At 43.3% G+C, this 15,474-nt stretch overlaps 1 protein-coding gene across 1 annotated transcript in view; it reads left to right on the plus strand.

Annotated features, from left to right (window-relative positions):
• NOX3 (NADPH oxidase 3) overlaps positions 1–14,141 on the plus strand; it is a gene marked incomplete at both ends in the record, with an annotated part of 53,724 nt that extends 39,583 nt beyond the window's left edge. The window contains 3 exon segments of the mRNA XM_079779656.1: positions 1,664–1,810; positions 5,828–5,952; positions 14,015–14,141. Coding sequence (XP_079635782.1) covers positions 1,664–1,810; positions 5,828–5,952; positions 14,015–14,141 — 399 coding nt within the window.
• Between the last annotated feature and the right edge of the window lie 1,333 nt (positions 14,142–15,474).

Below are 15,474 nucleotides of genomic sequence, written 5' to 3' on the forward strand. Positions count from 1 at the left end.
CCTGGCTCTGCCCTGACAGGTCCCACCCAGGGTCCCTTCACGCCTTGTTCCCTCCATCCGTAGAGTTCCTCCCCTAACTATTCCACTCCCTTGCCTCTTCTACATCTTTGCTCAAGTGTCCCCTTTCCTTGGCCATTTGACTTCAAATTGCAGCCCTTTCCAGCCTGCTTATGTTTCTCCATTGCACTTACCACTGGCTGACATACTCAATATTTTATGTCTTAATGTATGGTCTTCTCCCTCTAAAATGCAAACTCCATAAGGACAGCAAATTTTTGTCTCTTTTGTTTGCTCTTATGGTTCCAGAGCCAAGACAGTATTGCCACAGAGTAAGCATTTAATACATGTTTGCTGAGTCAACAAGTGAGTGGATGAATGCAATCGCTGTACTTGTGGGGGTTCTTGAGGCATAGGAACCATTGGCTCAGTTTCAAGATAAAAAGAGACAGGCACTCCTTTTGGGGGTTAGCACGCTTAGAGATTACCATTTGTCCTGGAATTAATATTCAAAATGCCCTTCCAAGTGGCAGCTGTCCAACAAATATATAAGCCCTAATTCTTAAGAGGAAAGGTCTTCCCATCACTAGCTTCTGCTCTTCCTGACTGTTAATATTTAAACTCCCTCCTAAACCTGGAGAGAAAAGGTAAGATGGTTAGCCTTGAACTATATTCTGTGATTTTTTTCCCCTCATGAATGTTACCTGTTAATTAACTCTCGTCTATAACTTGCATTATAGGACGGTGAGCTTGCAGGCTGGTTGGTGAGAGGGGGAAGGGAGAACTCTCACAATGGGAGGAGATATTTCCTGGTGGAGCTCAAACCAGCCCCCTGGTAGCCTGTTAAGGAGTAGAGATGTGCCTCGTTGGGGAGGGGTTGCAGGAACAGGAGTGGGCCACAGGAGGTAGGAGTGTGAGAAAAATCAGGAGAATTAATAGATCTATCTCCTGTGGTTGCTCCTAGAGACAATTATCTAAAGCTCAAAGCACAAAAACTAAGCCTGTATTTTTAACAAACCCAAACTACTTCTTGTCACATGCCATTTGCTAATCACAGAGAGGTGGTGTTGTGGTTTTTTTTTAATGTTCCTAGGTATAATTTTATTACAGCAGTTGGCAACACAACCATAGCCACCACCCACCAGCCTCCTTGGACAATGGCATGTCTGGCTGAGGGGAAACTCCTGGCCTGCAATTTCCATAATCTTCGCCCTCCAGAGGCCAAGCTGGTGGAGTGGATTAGTGCACAAGCCTTTGGGGTCTCTGGAGAAGAGAGTTCAAATCCCCAGCTTAGGTCATAAGTAAAGATGAAGGGCTGGGCTGACAGTTTATCCGCCTCTGGGAGCCGTGAAAGGCACAGCTAGTTATGATTATTAACCTCGTTCAAAAGAAGCACAGCCAGGAATGTGGTGAATTGATTTTCATCCAGCGAAACTGGCAACAGCCATCAGGCTCCTGACTCTCAATTCACTCTGGGCTTTTTGAAATGCTCTGTGAATTTTTTCAAAAGAAATCACAGTGTGACTGTTCACTGGCAGAGGGAAGCATGTTATTTTGCAGAAGTGCCCATTTGGGCTCAAATAATTTAATGGAGATAAAGTAGTCTGTGATTATCAGCACATTGTGAAAAGAGGGACAAATCCGTTCTCGCCTCTTCTCTCGGCAGGTGTATTTCTATTGGATTTGCCGGGATTCCAGAGCTTTTGAGTGGTTTGCTGATCTCTTACTCTCGCTGGAAACACGCATGAGCGAGCAAGGGAAAACTCACCTTCTGAGTTATCATATATTTCTTACAGGCTGGGATGAAAACCAGGTATTGATAAGACCGAGAATGAGCAATATTATCTGTCACAGAGCAAAGAGAAGAGGAACAATTTCAATAATGAGCTATATAGCTTTCTGGTAGCAGAAAACTATAAGAATTGTGTTTTTGTTTTTAAAAAGTAAAGGAGAATAACATAAAACCAAACTAGAAAGAGCTATTCAAATCGTATCAATGAAACAACCTACAGTTAACATTCTGGGGAATGGAAAAGAAGATAGGAAAAGAGAGTGGTCAGTGGAAGACAATCCCAACTTTGAAAACCCAAGAAAAATTATGTCACTGAAAGTGGCATTTGTCATTTTAGTGACATCGAGTGAATATTATTGGCTGTATTGTCGAGTTGAGCTCCTAATTGGCTCTGATTCTATGCTTTTGAAGTTAAGCAGAAAAAAAAAATTTCCTTGGTGTTTATATTCAACATTTTATATTGTAAAGTATGTGAGCTTCTGCAGAAAATAATCATTACGAACACACGACTTATCTAAAGGTGTTTGTTTCTTAAGGCGTACTTAGCAATTGTGTGCACGTATGTGAAATCACCGAAGATCAAGACAATCTTCTGTTGCGGCAGGTGTTCTGCAGTGTATTGTGTTAGAAACAGTAAGGTTGGATTTACCAAAAATAATGTCTATCCAAATATTGTACTACGGGAGTGTAGCAGTGTTGCGGATATTGAATGATAATTATTAAATTTTAAATCATTTTTTAACTCCTCAAGCATGGCAGGTACAGTGATGTGATGACTAGGTTATGAAGTGTATGTTCTCATGGGCACTTCTGTGGCAGCTCCTATGGATACTTAGCTTCGGAGAGTGTATGTGAGTCCAGGCGGCCTGTGTTAATCACTCAGTTCATGAGTGAATGCACTCTTGTCAGCTAGTGAGCTCTCTCTCTCTCTCTCTCTCTCTCTCTCTCTCTCTCTCTCTCATACACACACACACACACACACACACACACACACACACACACACACACAGTGGCCCTATAGGACATCACTGTAATTTGGCTCTGTCTCTGCATGAGTAAAATTTTGCTTAAATTCAGTATCTAACTGAATTTTTAAGGTCTCATGTTCAGTCAGCCTTAAATATTTATACCTCTGCGATAATTTGAAATATAGGTGTGTGTGTGTGTGTTTGGGGGTGGGGAGAAACTAGGCTTGAAGCATCTCAATAAATTAGTGTTAATTATGTTTTCCAAACAAACATTTTCCTTATTCGTTTTTTGCTAATGAGCCATTTGGTGGAGTATAGACATACCTCTGTCTTTTGCTCCCTAGTACCCTGCTTTGCTCTTCTGCGTCTAAAGTGAATTGCTGTAAGGGCCCACCTCCCATGCGGGAGACTGGGGCTCTGTTTGATTGTGTGACAATGCAACTTTGCCCCGTCCCATCTCTGCCCCTTCCAAAAGTGTGCTAGAACATGTACTTTTTTTTCTGAATACAAGTACATTAAAATAATGTTCTTAAATTTTTGCCATGACATGTTGGAAATATTTGAGTTGCTCAAATTCCAGGAATAAAATAATTGATGTGATCTGTTGGTAAGAAATCAAGAGGCTGTTTCAGAAATAGCCAATTGTTAAACTGAATTCGACAACCTCAAAGTGGCAGAATGACAAGCACAGAAGGGACAGATGGAAAAGGTGTTGTGAAGGGCAAATCAACAGGGTTTGGAGATTAATTGAGCATTGGGCGGAGAAATATGGAACAAATAGAGTTCCAAAAGCTCGAACATCAGTGATTGGCAGCTCGATGGTACCACTACAAGTAGGAAAGGCCCCTTTTTTCTATTAAATAATGCCCAAACTTGAAGTACTAGCCGGTTCTTTAAGTCCCTCCCTGACCTGATGGCAACCCACTTGTTCTCTTCCATGCTCATCATTTTCCTCTGGTGCTGGAGCCACCCAACCATGTGTGGTCTCCTATCATGCTGTCAACTCCATGTCTTCCCGTATTTGTCCCATCTCCCTGACATGTCCCCTCTCCCTGACGTGCCCCTCCCTGCTGCCCACTGCACAGAATCATTCTTTAAAGCCCAGTCCCCTGTAAAGCCTTCCCCAGTTCTCTTGGCTAAAATCACTCAGGGCTTCCCCAAGCAATTTGTGGGCTTCACCAGAGCGCTTGTTTCTGTCTCTAGTACAGAGGACTGTGGTCTGACTCCTAGTTATGCACGTGACCTGCTCCCCTTCAATGACCAGTTCCTCCTAAAACAGAGACCTTCCCTCTTTCTTCTTTGTATCTCCCACTTAGCACACACTGCCCGCTTATGGGCTCACTCACCTCCTGAAGTCAAAATTATTTGGGAAGATTCATTTTTAGCTATTTTGATCAATTTGAAGGAACAAAGAATTCTTCACAAAAATATGTTTGGGGAGCTCCAGATGCAGGACTCTACTGAGGCAGGAAGAGGAGGGCTCGGGAAGAAAGTTTGGGTTCATCTTTGTAGATGATGCTAAGCAGGACCTTGGAATTGGAAGCTCTTTGGGGTATAATGGCCCCCAAGAGGTGCAGGGAGCTGAGACTAGAGGCAGCTACCTTTTGAGACGGGACAATATAATAGGAAAACAAAACCTACATTTTCTCCCTTGAATCAAAAGAAACGCCAGAGAGAAGTAGAAGAAATGGGATTCTATAATGCAAATCAAATCAGGAGGAAGCAGTGCTCGGCCAGTGGTGAAGAAGCCAAGGAGAAGCAGGCCTGAGTTGGTCATTCGATCTGGCACTTTATCAAAAGCAAATTGACTCTGGCGTCTTCTTTGCCCACAGCAGAAACCAGCTCACTGTATGGCACCCATCAATCCTGTTAAGCAGGAGGGCTGTGGGGATGCCAAGCTGCCACTCTAACCTGGAGGCTGATACCACTCTGACTGTGGCTCCAGTTCTGATAACAGGGCTTCTGCCCGTTTCCAAGGCTCAGCCCTCACCCACCACCTGAGCTCTTATTCCTGGACTCTTGTCTTGACCTTCCTGCTTCACTCTCTGTCATGATAAACCTGCCCTCCTCACCATTTCTCTCTCTCCTGGAGCCCTATTGCCAAACCCACTTCTAATAGCTACCTGAGGTCAGGACTCGCCTGATGGCAACTTCCTGCAGCCCACCATGGTCTGCCATCGACAGGCCTGTTAGGGCACGACCACTGTATTCTGCTCAGCCTCCCTATTCCTACCCCTGGCTGCTTTCTAGACCAATAAGAAGCCCAGCCAGGGAAGTCAGGTGCGCAGCAGGAACCTGGGGCAAGAGTTGGGCCTAGCAGGGTTGTTAGCCAAACTGGTCAGGAACAGGAAAAGTTAAGATGTGAGCAACCAAAGGGAAAAAAACACAGGAGTTCAAGAGCTGTGAAGGGGTCTAAAGGATGAGCACAGGCAACACAAATCCCAGAAGGTAAGAAGCAAGGAAGCTACCAGAATTCAACAACAAAAATGGCATCACTAGGCATTGCTATGCCCAGGCTTTTACTCATTGACCAGCAGTTACCGATGCCTGGGTGCATTCATAGAATTTGAAGGCAAACAGCGGGGCACAGAGCTCCAACTGGGCCTCTTGCTATGTTTGGCCACAGTGTCCTGTCTGCCAGACTCAGCATCCTCCCGGCACTTGAACCCAGACAGTGCACTTCACACCCTTTCAGCCCAGTAGGCAGATCTGATTGTACGGTCTTCTTCCTGGAAGTTTCCTGTCACTTTCATCTGCTAGTGCCCCTCTCAGATCCCCAAGGTTTAGCATTAAGTGAATAGAGACAGAGGTACTAATTAACTTTTTTAAAGTTTGGCAGGAAAAAAAAAAGTAGCCTAATGCTTGCTTTCCCTTAACCAAATTTACTCTATTATTCTCATTTTTTAGAGAAAAATCTTCCTTCCAGGCTCATGTTACTGTACATCTACGATGTGGGAGGTGCCTTGTACCAATAAATCTACAAATGAGCATAATTACTTTATCTTTTATTTAGTAGCAGATTCCCTTTTTTTTTTCTCAATGTCATCTGATACCACAATTTTTATTGTAGGTTATTCACATAGCTTTACACTGGGATGAAAATACTGACGTGATTACAGGATTAAAGCAGAAAACCTTCTATGGAAGACCTAACTGGAACAACGAGTTCAGGCAGATAGCCTACAATCACCCCAGGTAAGGCCCTCTTCCCTCTGCCTGCTGGGAGCCTCCCTGGAGAAATACAAGTTGCTGCTGAAGTGGTCAGCTCTCGGGCACGCTGGCTAATCTGCAGCAGTGGGCATCTTGTTAAGAGATAAAATGTTGGCCTTAGAAAAGGTGGTCATGGGATATTTCAGGAACCACAATGTCGGCTTGACTGGCTTACAACCCCTGATGATTAGAAATTATGTTGATCCCTTTCTCACTTAAACTCAGTGACAGTATTTCTGAAACTACCTATGTCTTCTTTGGTGTACGTAGTTGATCTCGAATACCCAACGGGAGAATTCACTTACATCCAACTGTAAACTCTACCTAGCACATCCAACAAAGCAGACAAAATGTTATAAGACTAAGCAGGGATTTCTCATGGGGGTTAAAGCCCAGGATATGGAGCCCAAGGCCTGGGTGCAAATCCTGGCTCTGCTATTGCCACCGGTTTACTTGGACAGGTTACTTATTCTGCCACTGACTTAGTCCCCTTCTCTGTGAACTACAGGTAATAATAGTGCTTACCTCATAGGCTTCTGTGAGGATGAAATGCATGACTATGTACAAAGAGCCTACAATAGACTTTGAGTTCAGAAAATGTTGGCTGCCCCTCCACCCCCAGCCCAGCCTCCTCTGAGCCCTGAAGGTCGCCACCCTTCATCTCACGCCCATCAGGTACTTGTCCAAAGGCACAGACTGGATCATTTTATCTGCAGTTTCCTTAAAAAGAGAATGTAGGTTAGAAAAGAAAGAATTATAAGTAGAAAACTAACAAAATGTTACAAGCTCATATGTTTCAGCCACAACCAGGTTTTTTGTTGTTGCTATTTTCTCCTTTTGGAAAAATATATAGACTCATCTTGTACTCAGTTTTCAGTGATCATGGAATGAATGTCCCCACTCGGCAGGCTGTTGAGGAAGACACATCTTGGTTGTAAGTTCTTATAGATAGGACATAAGTTCTTATAGATAGGACCCTTCTTTATTATGTTTGTCCCTTATTGACATCGCATAGTATATTTGTTTATTTTTGTTGCACATGAAGTTTGCAGCCCAGTGGGAAAGGCCTTTCAAGCCCAAGTATTTCATTATCTCCCTTCCTTCAGAAGGTGTAAACCAGAAACAACAGCATCCAGAGAGTAAAGCCGAGTTTGCACAAACTCTGCCCCAGGAAATTGTTGCATGGTGCCGAGGAGTGAGCGTGCCTGGTTTTGCAGGGAGTGAGGGATGGAGAACAGTGTGAAGATGGGAAACCGCAGCTGCCACTTTTCTTGTTGCCCTTGTGAAGGGTGTGTGCATTCCTTTTCGGAAGCCATCATCAAAGTTTAGTCCATGAATGTCGTTAAAGCCCCGCTGAATTTTCTCAGCACACAGAGTTTCACTAGGAACGCTCTTCCTGATGGATGACTTCACGCTTCCAGAGAACAGGCCGCAAGGTCTGGATGTCACTGAATCAAGCCTCTACAGCTCACTTCCTAGCCCAAATTTTAAAAACGGCATATTTGTAATAGCCTTAGACTCTAGAACACCCCAACTTGTTATATAGCTTCCACTGTCTGTGTCATTAATATTAGACACATGTTGGCAAAGAACAATAATCATGATATCCCTGAGTGCCAGCTCCATGGGAAGATGAGTCCCCAATAAAGAGCTTAGCACCACCCTTCCAAAAGACTTTTCAAATGACCTCCTTAAAATAATTTTGTTTTCTGCTGTGCAATAGAAGATTTATGTTTAATGAAGCTTTTAATGAAGAAATCTCGGAAAGAGAATGCCAATAAAATCTAATTTTTAAACAAGAAAATTTAATATGGAGAAGTATTTCAATATCCTGGCCTTTGTCCAGATATAAATGAAATACACAATCCAATTACGGTTCTACACAAAGGACAAAGTAGCATTAATTTTCTTCAAGATGGTTATTAAAGAGATAAACAGCATGTTTTCCCCTGATTATGTCAAGGATACGTTTGTTCCCAAGACTACTTGGCTAGTCTTACAAGACAGGTCTGTCTTGTCATTAGCTCATATCTTTTGGCAAAGATGGGTCAGGAAGAATTGGTGGGTTTGTTAGTGGCCTCCAAAAAGGTCCTTTGTTCTTGAGGGCCTTTGAAGTGGGCTCCCAACCATTTCTATTCATCAGCATGAAACTGGGGATTCTTAGGGCTTACTGTCTTAAAAACATTTACCTGTTCACTCAAAGCTAGAGATTGCTCTTGTTCTAAAAAGAAGGAGTTAAATCAAAAGAATAAAGGGAAGAAGGGCAAAAATATTTTTTATAGAACATGAAAAACAGCACCAAAGCTTGAAGGGAAGCAGATCAAAGAGAATAGTGCAAGCTATAGAGGAACCAGAAAATTGCAAAACTAACAGTAATAGAAAAGCAAATTGATGGGCATCAAAATGAATAGAAATAAGGAAAGGGGGGGGGGATTAAAAAGATCAAAGTCTGAAAGTTGAAAATGGGAAAGTGTATTCTGTTGTTTTCATTTGCAATTAATTTTCATAATTATGTCAGCTGTATTCAACAACACAATATGTTCTAACGGATCAACCAATAGTAAGTGGATGGATAAAAACTGAGTCTTTGATTGACATGATTGACATGCATGTGACAACTGTGGTATACTGCTTGTTAGACAAGCACAGAAAGTGCTCTAAACATAAAAACAATGAAAATTATGCTCTCAGTTAAAACTCAGTAAGTTAATTAAATACATGCATTGATGTCTACTTTAGGAATCTATAAAAATGTGTACCTTACAAATATGGAAGTTGTTTTTCATTTTTTTTTGTAAGCCTTTTCAATATGTTCCCAAGCTTTAGACAAATAGAAAATCAGAAAATCATTACCAGGAAGGTCTACAGAATGAAAATAAATATATTTTTGTCACATCCAGCTACTTTTTTAATAAACACATATTGTGCATATACTCAACCTTTTGGATGTAGGGATCAATTGTTTTTAATTAATTGAATAAAATGATTTTCCATAGGACTTCAATCTTTGATCTTATACTTCACATAATATTTATGGTTTGCCATTTGCAACTTATCTACTAATAACTTCACCATGCCTTATAGGCATGAAACTTTATATTATTAATTACCATAAAAACGTCATGACTTCAATAGAAGTGCTTCTTTCATCTGGAAGTAAACAGTAAAGAATAAAAGAGTACAAGCATTTGTTAGAAAAGTTCAACCCAACCCAGGGATGAGGAAAGGTGATTGGGAGCTTCTAATCCAAATTGCAAGAATGTATTTTCGACCACCTATTGCTTTCAGAAATGTAAAAATACCTTTGTGCTAAAGTGAGTAAATGTGTCCATCTGGAATCACAATTGCTTCTGTACACAACCTCCACTTCCCATTGGTACGTGCATATGTGCCCAGGGTTTTTAAAGGATAGTTTAAAGAAATTTAACATTCTGATTATGGCATACAAGGCCCTCTGTCTAACAGGAATACTAAACATCCATTACAGAGCTAAAATGTTAAGAATATTCAAACAAATAGACTTCAAAGGAAATCCCACACTTGACGAATTATAGCTTCATGAGAAAAACTAATGCCATCTTAAACTTATGACTTGGACTATTGTTTGCATATTTAGGTAGAATTTTTTCACCAGAGCATACCAGCTCTTCATTTATAATCAAGTGAAGATTCCATGAAAAAATTACTGGCATTACTCATTTGTGGTAGGTGGGATTAGGGAAGTGGGTGAGCCAAGGTAGATTTATTATTGCTCTGCAAAGTTTCTTTGGGGATATTACCTTTCAAATCATGAGATATGGCAAAAATATTAGGATTTTTCTATCTGAAGGTATGTAAATATATATATTAGTGTCTTATCAAAGAGGGGGAGGCGACAGGATTGGCAGAAAAATGGGTCTACCGTTTCCAAGGATCCAATGCCACAAGTGAGCTATTTTCATTGACATCCTCAAGGACAGCAACTATTTCTGTGCTCCTCCGAGCCGACCACAGTGACCAATTGTTACTCGAGTTAAGCGGCAGTAGGGAGGATGAGGAAGTGGGGACAAGAGTCCTAACTCTGGCCAGAGAAGATGGGGTTGGTGGGAAGAGGGCAGCAGTGCCACAGCCGTGAGTATACTGCCAGAGCCAACTGTGGGTTCTTACCAACAATGAGGAATTAGGGTGCAGAGAGAAGTCACAGGGCAGGCTGCTACCCATCAGTTGGGAGATGGGTTAAAAAAAGAAACTGGCCAACACAATGATCATCTGTGGTTACGAAAAAGAAGGTGTCTTACAAAACAGGATTATGTGGTGGCTCCTTTGGAGGCATTTGTAATGAAAAACATCCTCTGGGAAAGATTCCCCCAAAGTCGTGTCCATTGTCTGATACCCAGTTCGTAGCTCTCACTGTCTCCCTTCTCAGCCTTCATAAATGCGCAGGAAGCTTCTGTTTATCGATTTTATTTGCAGAAAGCACTCAGGGTATAAAGTAATTTGATTTTTTTTAAATGGGGTTTAGGGTCTGCCCCTACAGGGTTATAACTTACCAAGCATAAAAGCCAACACATAAAAACAAACATACATTTAAAGAGAGAAGGGCTCAAGGCAGCAGGAGCCGAGGGTCCAGGAAGACAGTGGAGGGACTGGCGGGCGCACCCATCTCCCATCTATCTGCTGGCCGGAAATCGCCCAGTGGGTGACATTTCCAATGCCTTTCATGCATGGCATTGCTGAATCGTTTTTTGAAAACTGCATCCACCCCACGGAGAAGAGATGATAGTTATTTAGCAAATAAGAGAGGAGAAAGAGGATTTTCTTTATAGTGTAGCAGAGTTAAATACAATGCTGTACTGTTAGCCGTCTTTGCAGCTTGTGTAAAATTTGTCCTTTTCTCATCAAAGTCAGCAGCTCGGGCTGATCAATGCCACAGCGTCCCCGATCCAGCTCCTGCGTGAGCAAGCTCGGCAGGCTGTAAACAGAAGAACAATGCCTGGTGTTTTTATACTTCTTTTACAGAGAATCTGCTCTTTTTCATTCTAAGCAATCGCGGGTGATTAAATTTTATAGATGAATTTTTTTCTTTACCAACCCCATTAGGGTTCTGTCGCACTTGTCCATTGCCTCGTAAAGGAGGGGCGGGGGCGGGGGGGGAAATACAGCCACATCTGTGTCTTAACCACTGCGGGCGGATTCTGGGCTCTGTGAGTCGCAGTTCGCATTTGTGACAAGAAATCTCCATCTTTGAAATCACAAATGCTGAGCAGGGTAACCGAGGCAAGCACAGGAATGCCCTGGGTGGGGACCGGAATGCACAATTGGCTGAAGGACTGGCCTTTTTGCCTTAATGGAAGGTGGACAATAAATGGCTTTTGTGAGACTTAGTTGTGCCGAGTAACAGCCACAACTTCAAAAGGGACCGGTCGCTGGGAGCTGTGGGGCCACCAGTGGTCCCCCTGGCAGCCAGCAAACAGAGGCCTTTGAAATGGAGTCTTCCAGGCAGAGCATCAAAGGGCGGTCTCAGCTCCTGCGCGCACTGCCGCGGCCGCACAGAAAGGGCCATCTGAGCCCGGTGGGAAGGGACCGGTGGCCATCTCTTTGGTGCCACCTACGCTAATGGAAAAATATCACCACCCACAACAGCCTCTTTGAACCTAGATGCAAGGCTACCTCCGGGCATCAGACACAGAGCCACACTGTGACTGCTCACTGACCCATCTGTCATTCCAAAGGTTTCAGTCCAGAACTCAAAAATCCTGGTGACAGAGTGTTGATCCGGGAAGTCCCTAATCATCTCTGGGATAACAGCGCACTTCATATCTTCTGTGCAGCTTTGGAGAGCAGGCGGGCATTGTGTGGGTCCTAACGTGAGCTGTTTCTGACAGCTCACTGTGTACCAAGCATGGGGCAGAAAGCTGTACCTGCGTGTCTAATCCTCGCGGGGGTTCTAGGAGCTAGGTATGATAGTTCTCCCATCTATATATATAAAAGCCTAAGCAGCTGAACAACTGAATGACCGGTCACTATGATGCTCAACACAGGAGCTGCCCCCTGGTGGTCAGTGCATTTCCAAAGTGGGAGTGCCACTCAGGCAGAAGCCGGGCTCACAGCTGGTGAGCGCAGCTGCGGCTGCGTGAGCCTCTCCCGCCTCCACAGCAGGCACAGTGGGGCCAGGATGAGCGGGAGCAGCGCCTGGACCCGGCTAGGGCTCCTCCCTGGCCACCTGCTGCTTCGTTCACTGCTACATCCCTCAGGGGATGTCAGACTGCTGGGGATCGGGCCGAAACCAGCAGTCTGACATCCCCCAAGGGGCCTCAGATTGCGAGAGGGTGCGGGCCAGGCTGAGGGACCCCACCGGTGCACGAATCCGTGCACCAGGCATCTAGCTTTATAGATAAGGAAATAGGGCTTCGAGGAGGCACTTAATGAGCCCAAAGTTGATCAGCAATAAAATGGTGGGACCAAGAGCACTCCTAATTATTGCCTTCTATGACACTTGCTTCAATAAGTCATAAACTCATATTTTTCAGTAAGAAATAGTTCCTGAAAAAAGTACTTTCTCAAATGTAGCCATGGGAATGACGTCTTTAAAATAAGACTTATATAGTTTAAACATACCGTCATTTACAAATGAATCCACTTGTATGTTTCTTTGAAGATACAGAGTTTGAAATGTAATTGAACCATCAATTTCTGCCATGGATATTATGGCCCTGGAACACATCATTTAATGTGGATGTGATACAGGGCAGAGAACCATGTTAATAGATGAGCTAGAGTAGAATGAGGCTATAGAAGTGCTTCCTAAAATACCTATATGAAGAGCAAGAGGTGGTGTGGTGGGCGGAGCCTGGCATAGGAAGACTTCCTCTAAGGTGGTGCTTCTCCAAGTGTGGCCCCTACACCAGGTGCCTCAGGGTCACCGGGGGGGCCTTGCTAAAAATGTACTCCTTGACCCCAAGACTGGGAACCTAAGTTTTAACAATCGGCCTAGATAATTTTATGCACAGCACAGTAGGAGAACTGAGGAACTAATTAAAGTATGTCAGAGGTTGGAAAAACGCTGTAAGGAATAGCACGATGCAAGACCAGGGAAAACCTGGTTTCTCTAAGTCCATATAGGGACTAGCCCCTCCCATCTTCCAGAGATAACCCGAGTTCTTTCGCTGATGGTGTTGTTTACACATCAGCAAGGTTGGCAGTAGCAATGACTAGGGATGTGAGCATCCCTGGGACCGTCACTTTATGCAAAAATACCTCTTCAGCACAGTTTTCTGAAATGCCGTGATTACAGAGGACAACTTTTGGGTGACCACATTTTCAGCCATGTCTTTCTCCTTTCCAACTCTTCTCTTTGGCCTTCTTTGAAAACTAAAGTAATTCCAGCAGGAGAAATAAACTAGGTTATTATGACTTTAGTATAAATTGTATTACCTATAAAAACGACAGGTTTGAACAGCATCTGAGTAATAACTAACACTTTTTAAATCTTTTTGAATGAATTATCATACTTAACTTTCCATAAAACATACAGTGTAGTCATTATTATCTTTGTTTTGGAGAATGAAGTCCAATGTCTTGCCCGAGACCACACAGATAATAACCATTAACTCATTCCTTCAATAAACGTTTATTAATTATCTACTGTATGCCAGGCACTATTCTAGGTGGTGGGATTACAGTAAAAGATGAGAAACACAGACCAGGTTTCTGCTCTGAAGGAGCTTACATTCTACCATCCAAGAAGATGTCAATCAAAGTTACTAGACCAAAAATCCAGGTCCTGTCATCTCTGTATTGAAACTCCCTCCCCAGTCATTATGACCTTACCAGCCTCAATCTTCTTTGCTTCACCTACCTGTGTGACTTAGGGCATAACAGAACCCTGGGGACCTTTGGGAGACCATGGTGATGAAATAGGAAAAGAGAATCTGAGAACAAAGGAAGTGCATGTAGAAAAATCAATAAGTCACAACCACAACCACATCCCAGCTTTTGCAATTCTGTCTTGGCTTCGGGCCAGCCTTGACCTGTATGACCTTTATTTCCTCTTTGACCCCTCCTGCAGCAGCAGCATTGGCGTGTTCTTCTGTGGGCCCAAAGCTCTCTCAAAGACCCTTCAAAGGATGTGCCGCTTATATTCATCAGCAGACCCCAGAGGGGTCCATTTTCATTACAACAAAGAAAGCTTCTAGACTTGGGAGATAAAAAGTGACTACAGCCAAGCCAGTGTGGCTCACTGATGGAGTGTCAACCAATGAACCAGGAGATCACGGTCTGATTCCCAGTCAGGGCACATGTCCTCGGTCCCCAGTGGGGGTGTGTGCAGGAGGCAACCAATCAATGATTCTGTCTCATCATTGATGTTTCTATCTCTCTCCCTCTCACTTCCTCTCTGAAATCAATTCCGGTGCATGAATTCATGCATGGGTGGGGTCTGGCCGGCCCGCCCCAATGGGGGCCCATCGGCCAGGCCGGCACGGGGGAGGGGCTGTGGATGGTTGGGTGTTGGGGGCTGATCAGGGTCGGGATCAGGCTGGTTGGCTGCTGCAGTGCACATCATAGCTACCGGTCATTTCAGTTGTTCTGGTTGTTCTGCTGTTCTGGTAGCTGGCATAAACACACACACACACACACACACACACACTAGAGGCCCGATGCTCAGAATTCATGCAAGGGCCTTGGCCCGGGCTCCTGCCCACAGTGGCCAGAGGCCTCTGCCGTGGCCCCCACCTGCTATGGCTTTGTCTGGAAGGGACGTCCAGTCTAATTAGGATATTACCCTTTTATTATATATATATATATATATATATATATATATATATATATATATTTTTTTTTTTTTTTTTAAGTGGCTACAATCATATAGGTCATAGGTTGGGAAACCTTTCCTGTTAAATGCCAAATAGTTATGATTTTAAGCTCTGTGGGTCACGGTCTCAGTCACAACTATTCAATTCTGCTATTGTAATGTACCAAAGTAGCCATAAAGAATACGCCAATGAGTGGATGTGGATGTGTACCATTAAAACTTCATTATGGACACTGAAATAGAATTTTAATTGTTTTCTTATATCACGAAATATTCTTTTTTTTGTTTTCAATGACTTAAAAATGTAAGAGACATTCTTAGCTCTTGGACTATCCAAAGCAGATTGTGGGCCAGTGGGTAGTTTGCTGACCACTGATACAGAGAATCTTTCCCAAACTTGTTTTCATGCTTAATGGGATGTCCAACATGGAGACCAGCATGACAGCTTGGGTCATAGTCTTCGGTAGAACCATTCAAATGTCCATCACCCCGATGGCAGAGACATCTGCCTTACGTCCAGACCTGGTCTTTTCTGCTTAAACTTAAGCTCCTTCATGCCTCTTTTCATCCCTATAGAGCTGAGAAATCACCAATGAGGGTTATCTTTCACAAAAATCCATTATATATTTGAAAAAAAACCATAAAATCATCCCTTCCCCAAACCTTCTCTAGTCCAAACAATACTGGATACTTAACCTTTCAGCCGAGGATATATA

The sequence above is a fragment of the Cnephaeus nilssonii genome (genome assembly GCF_951640355.1).
Source record: "Cnephaeus nilssonii genome assembly, chromosome: 9".
Classification (NCBI taxonomy): Eukaryota; Metazoa; Chordata; class Mammalia; order Chiroptera; family Vespertilionidae; genus Cnephaeus; species Cnephaeus nilssonii.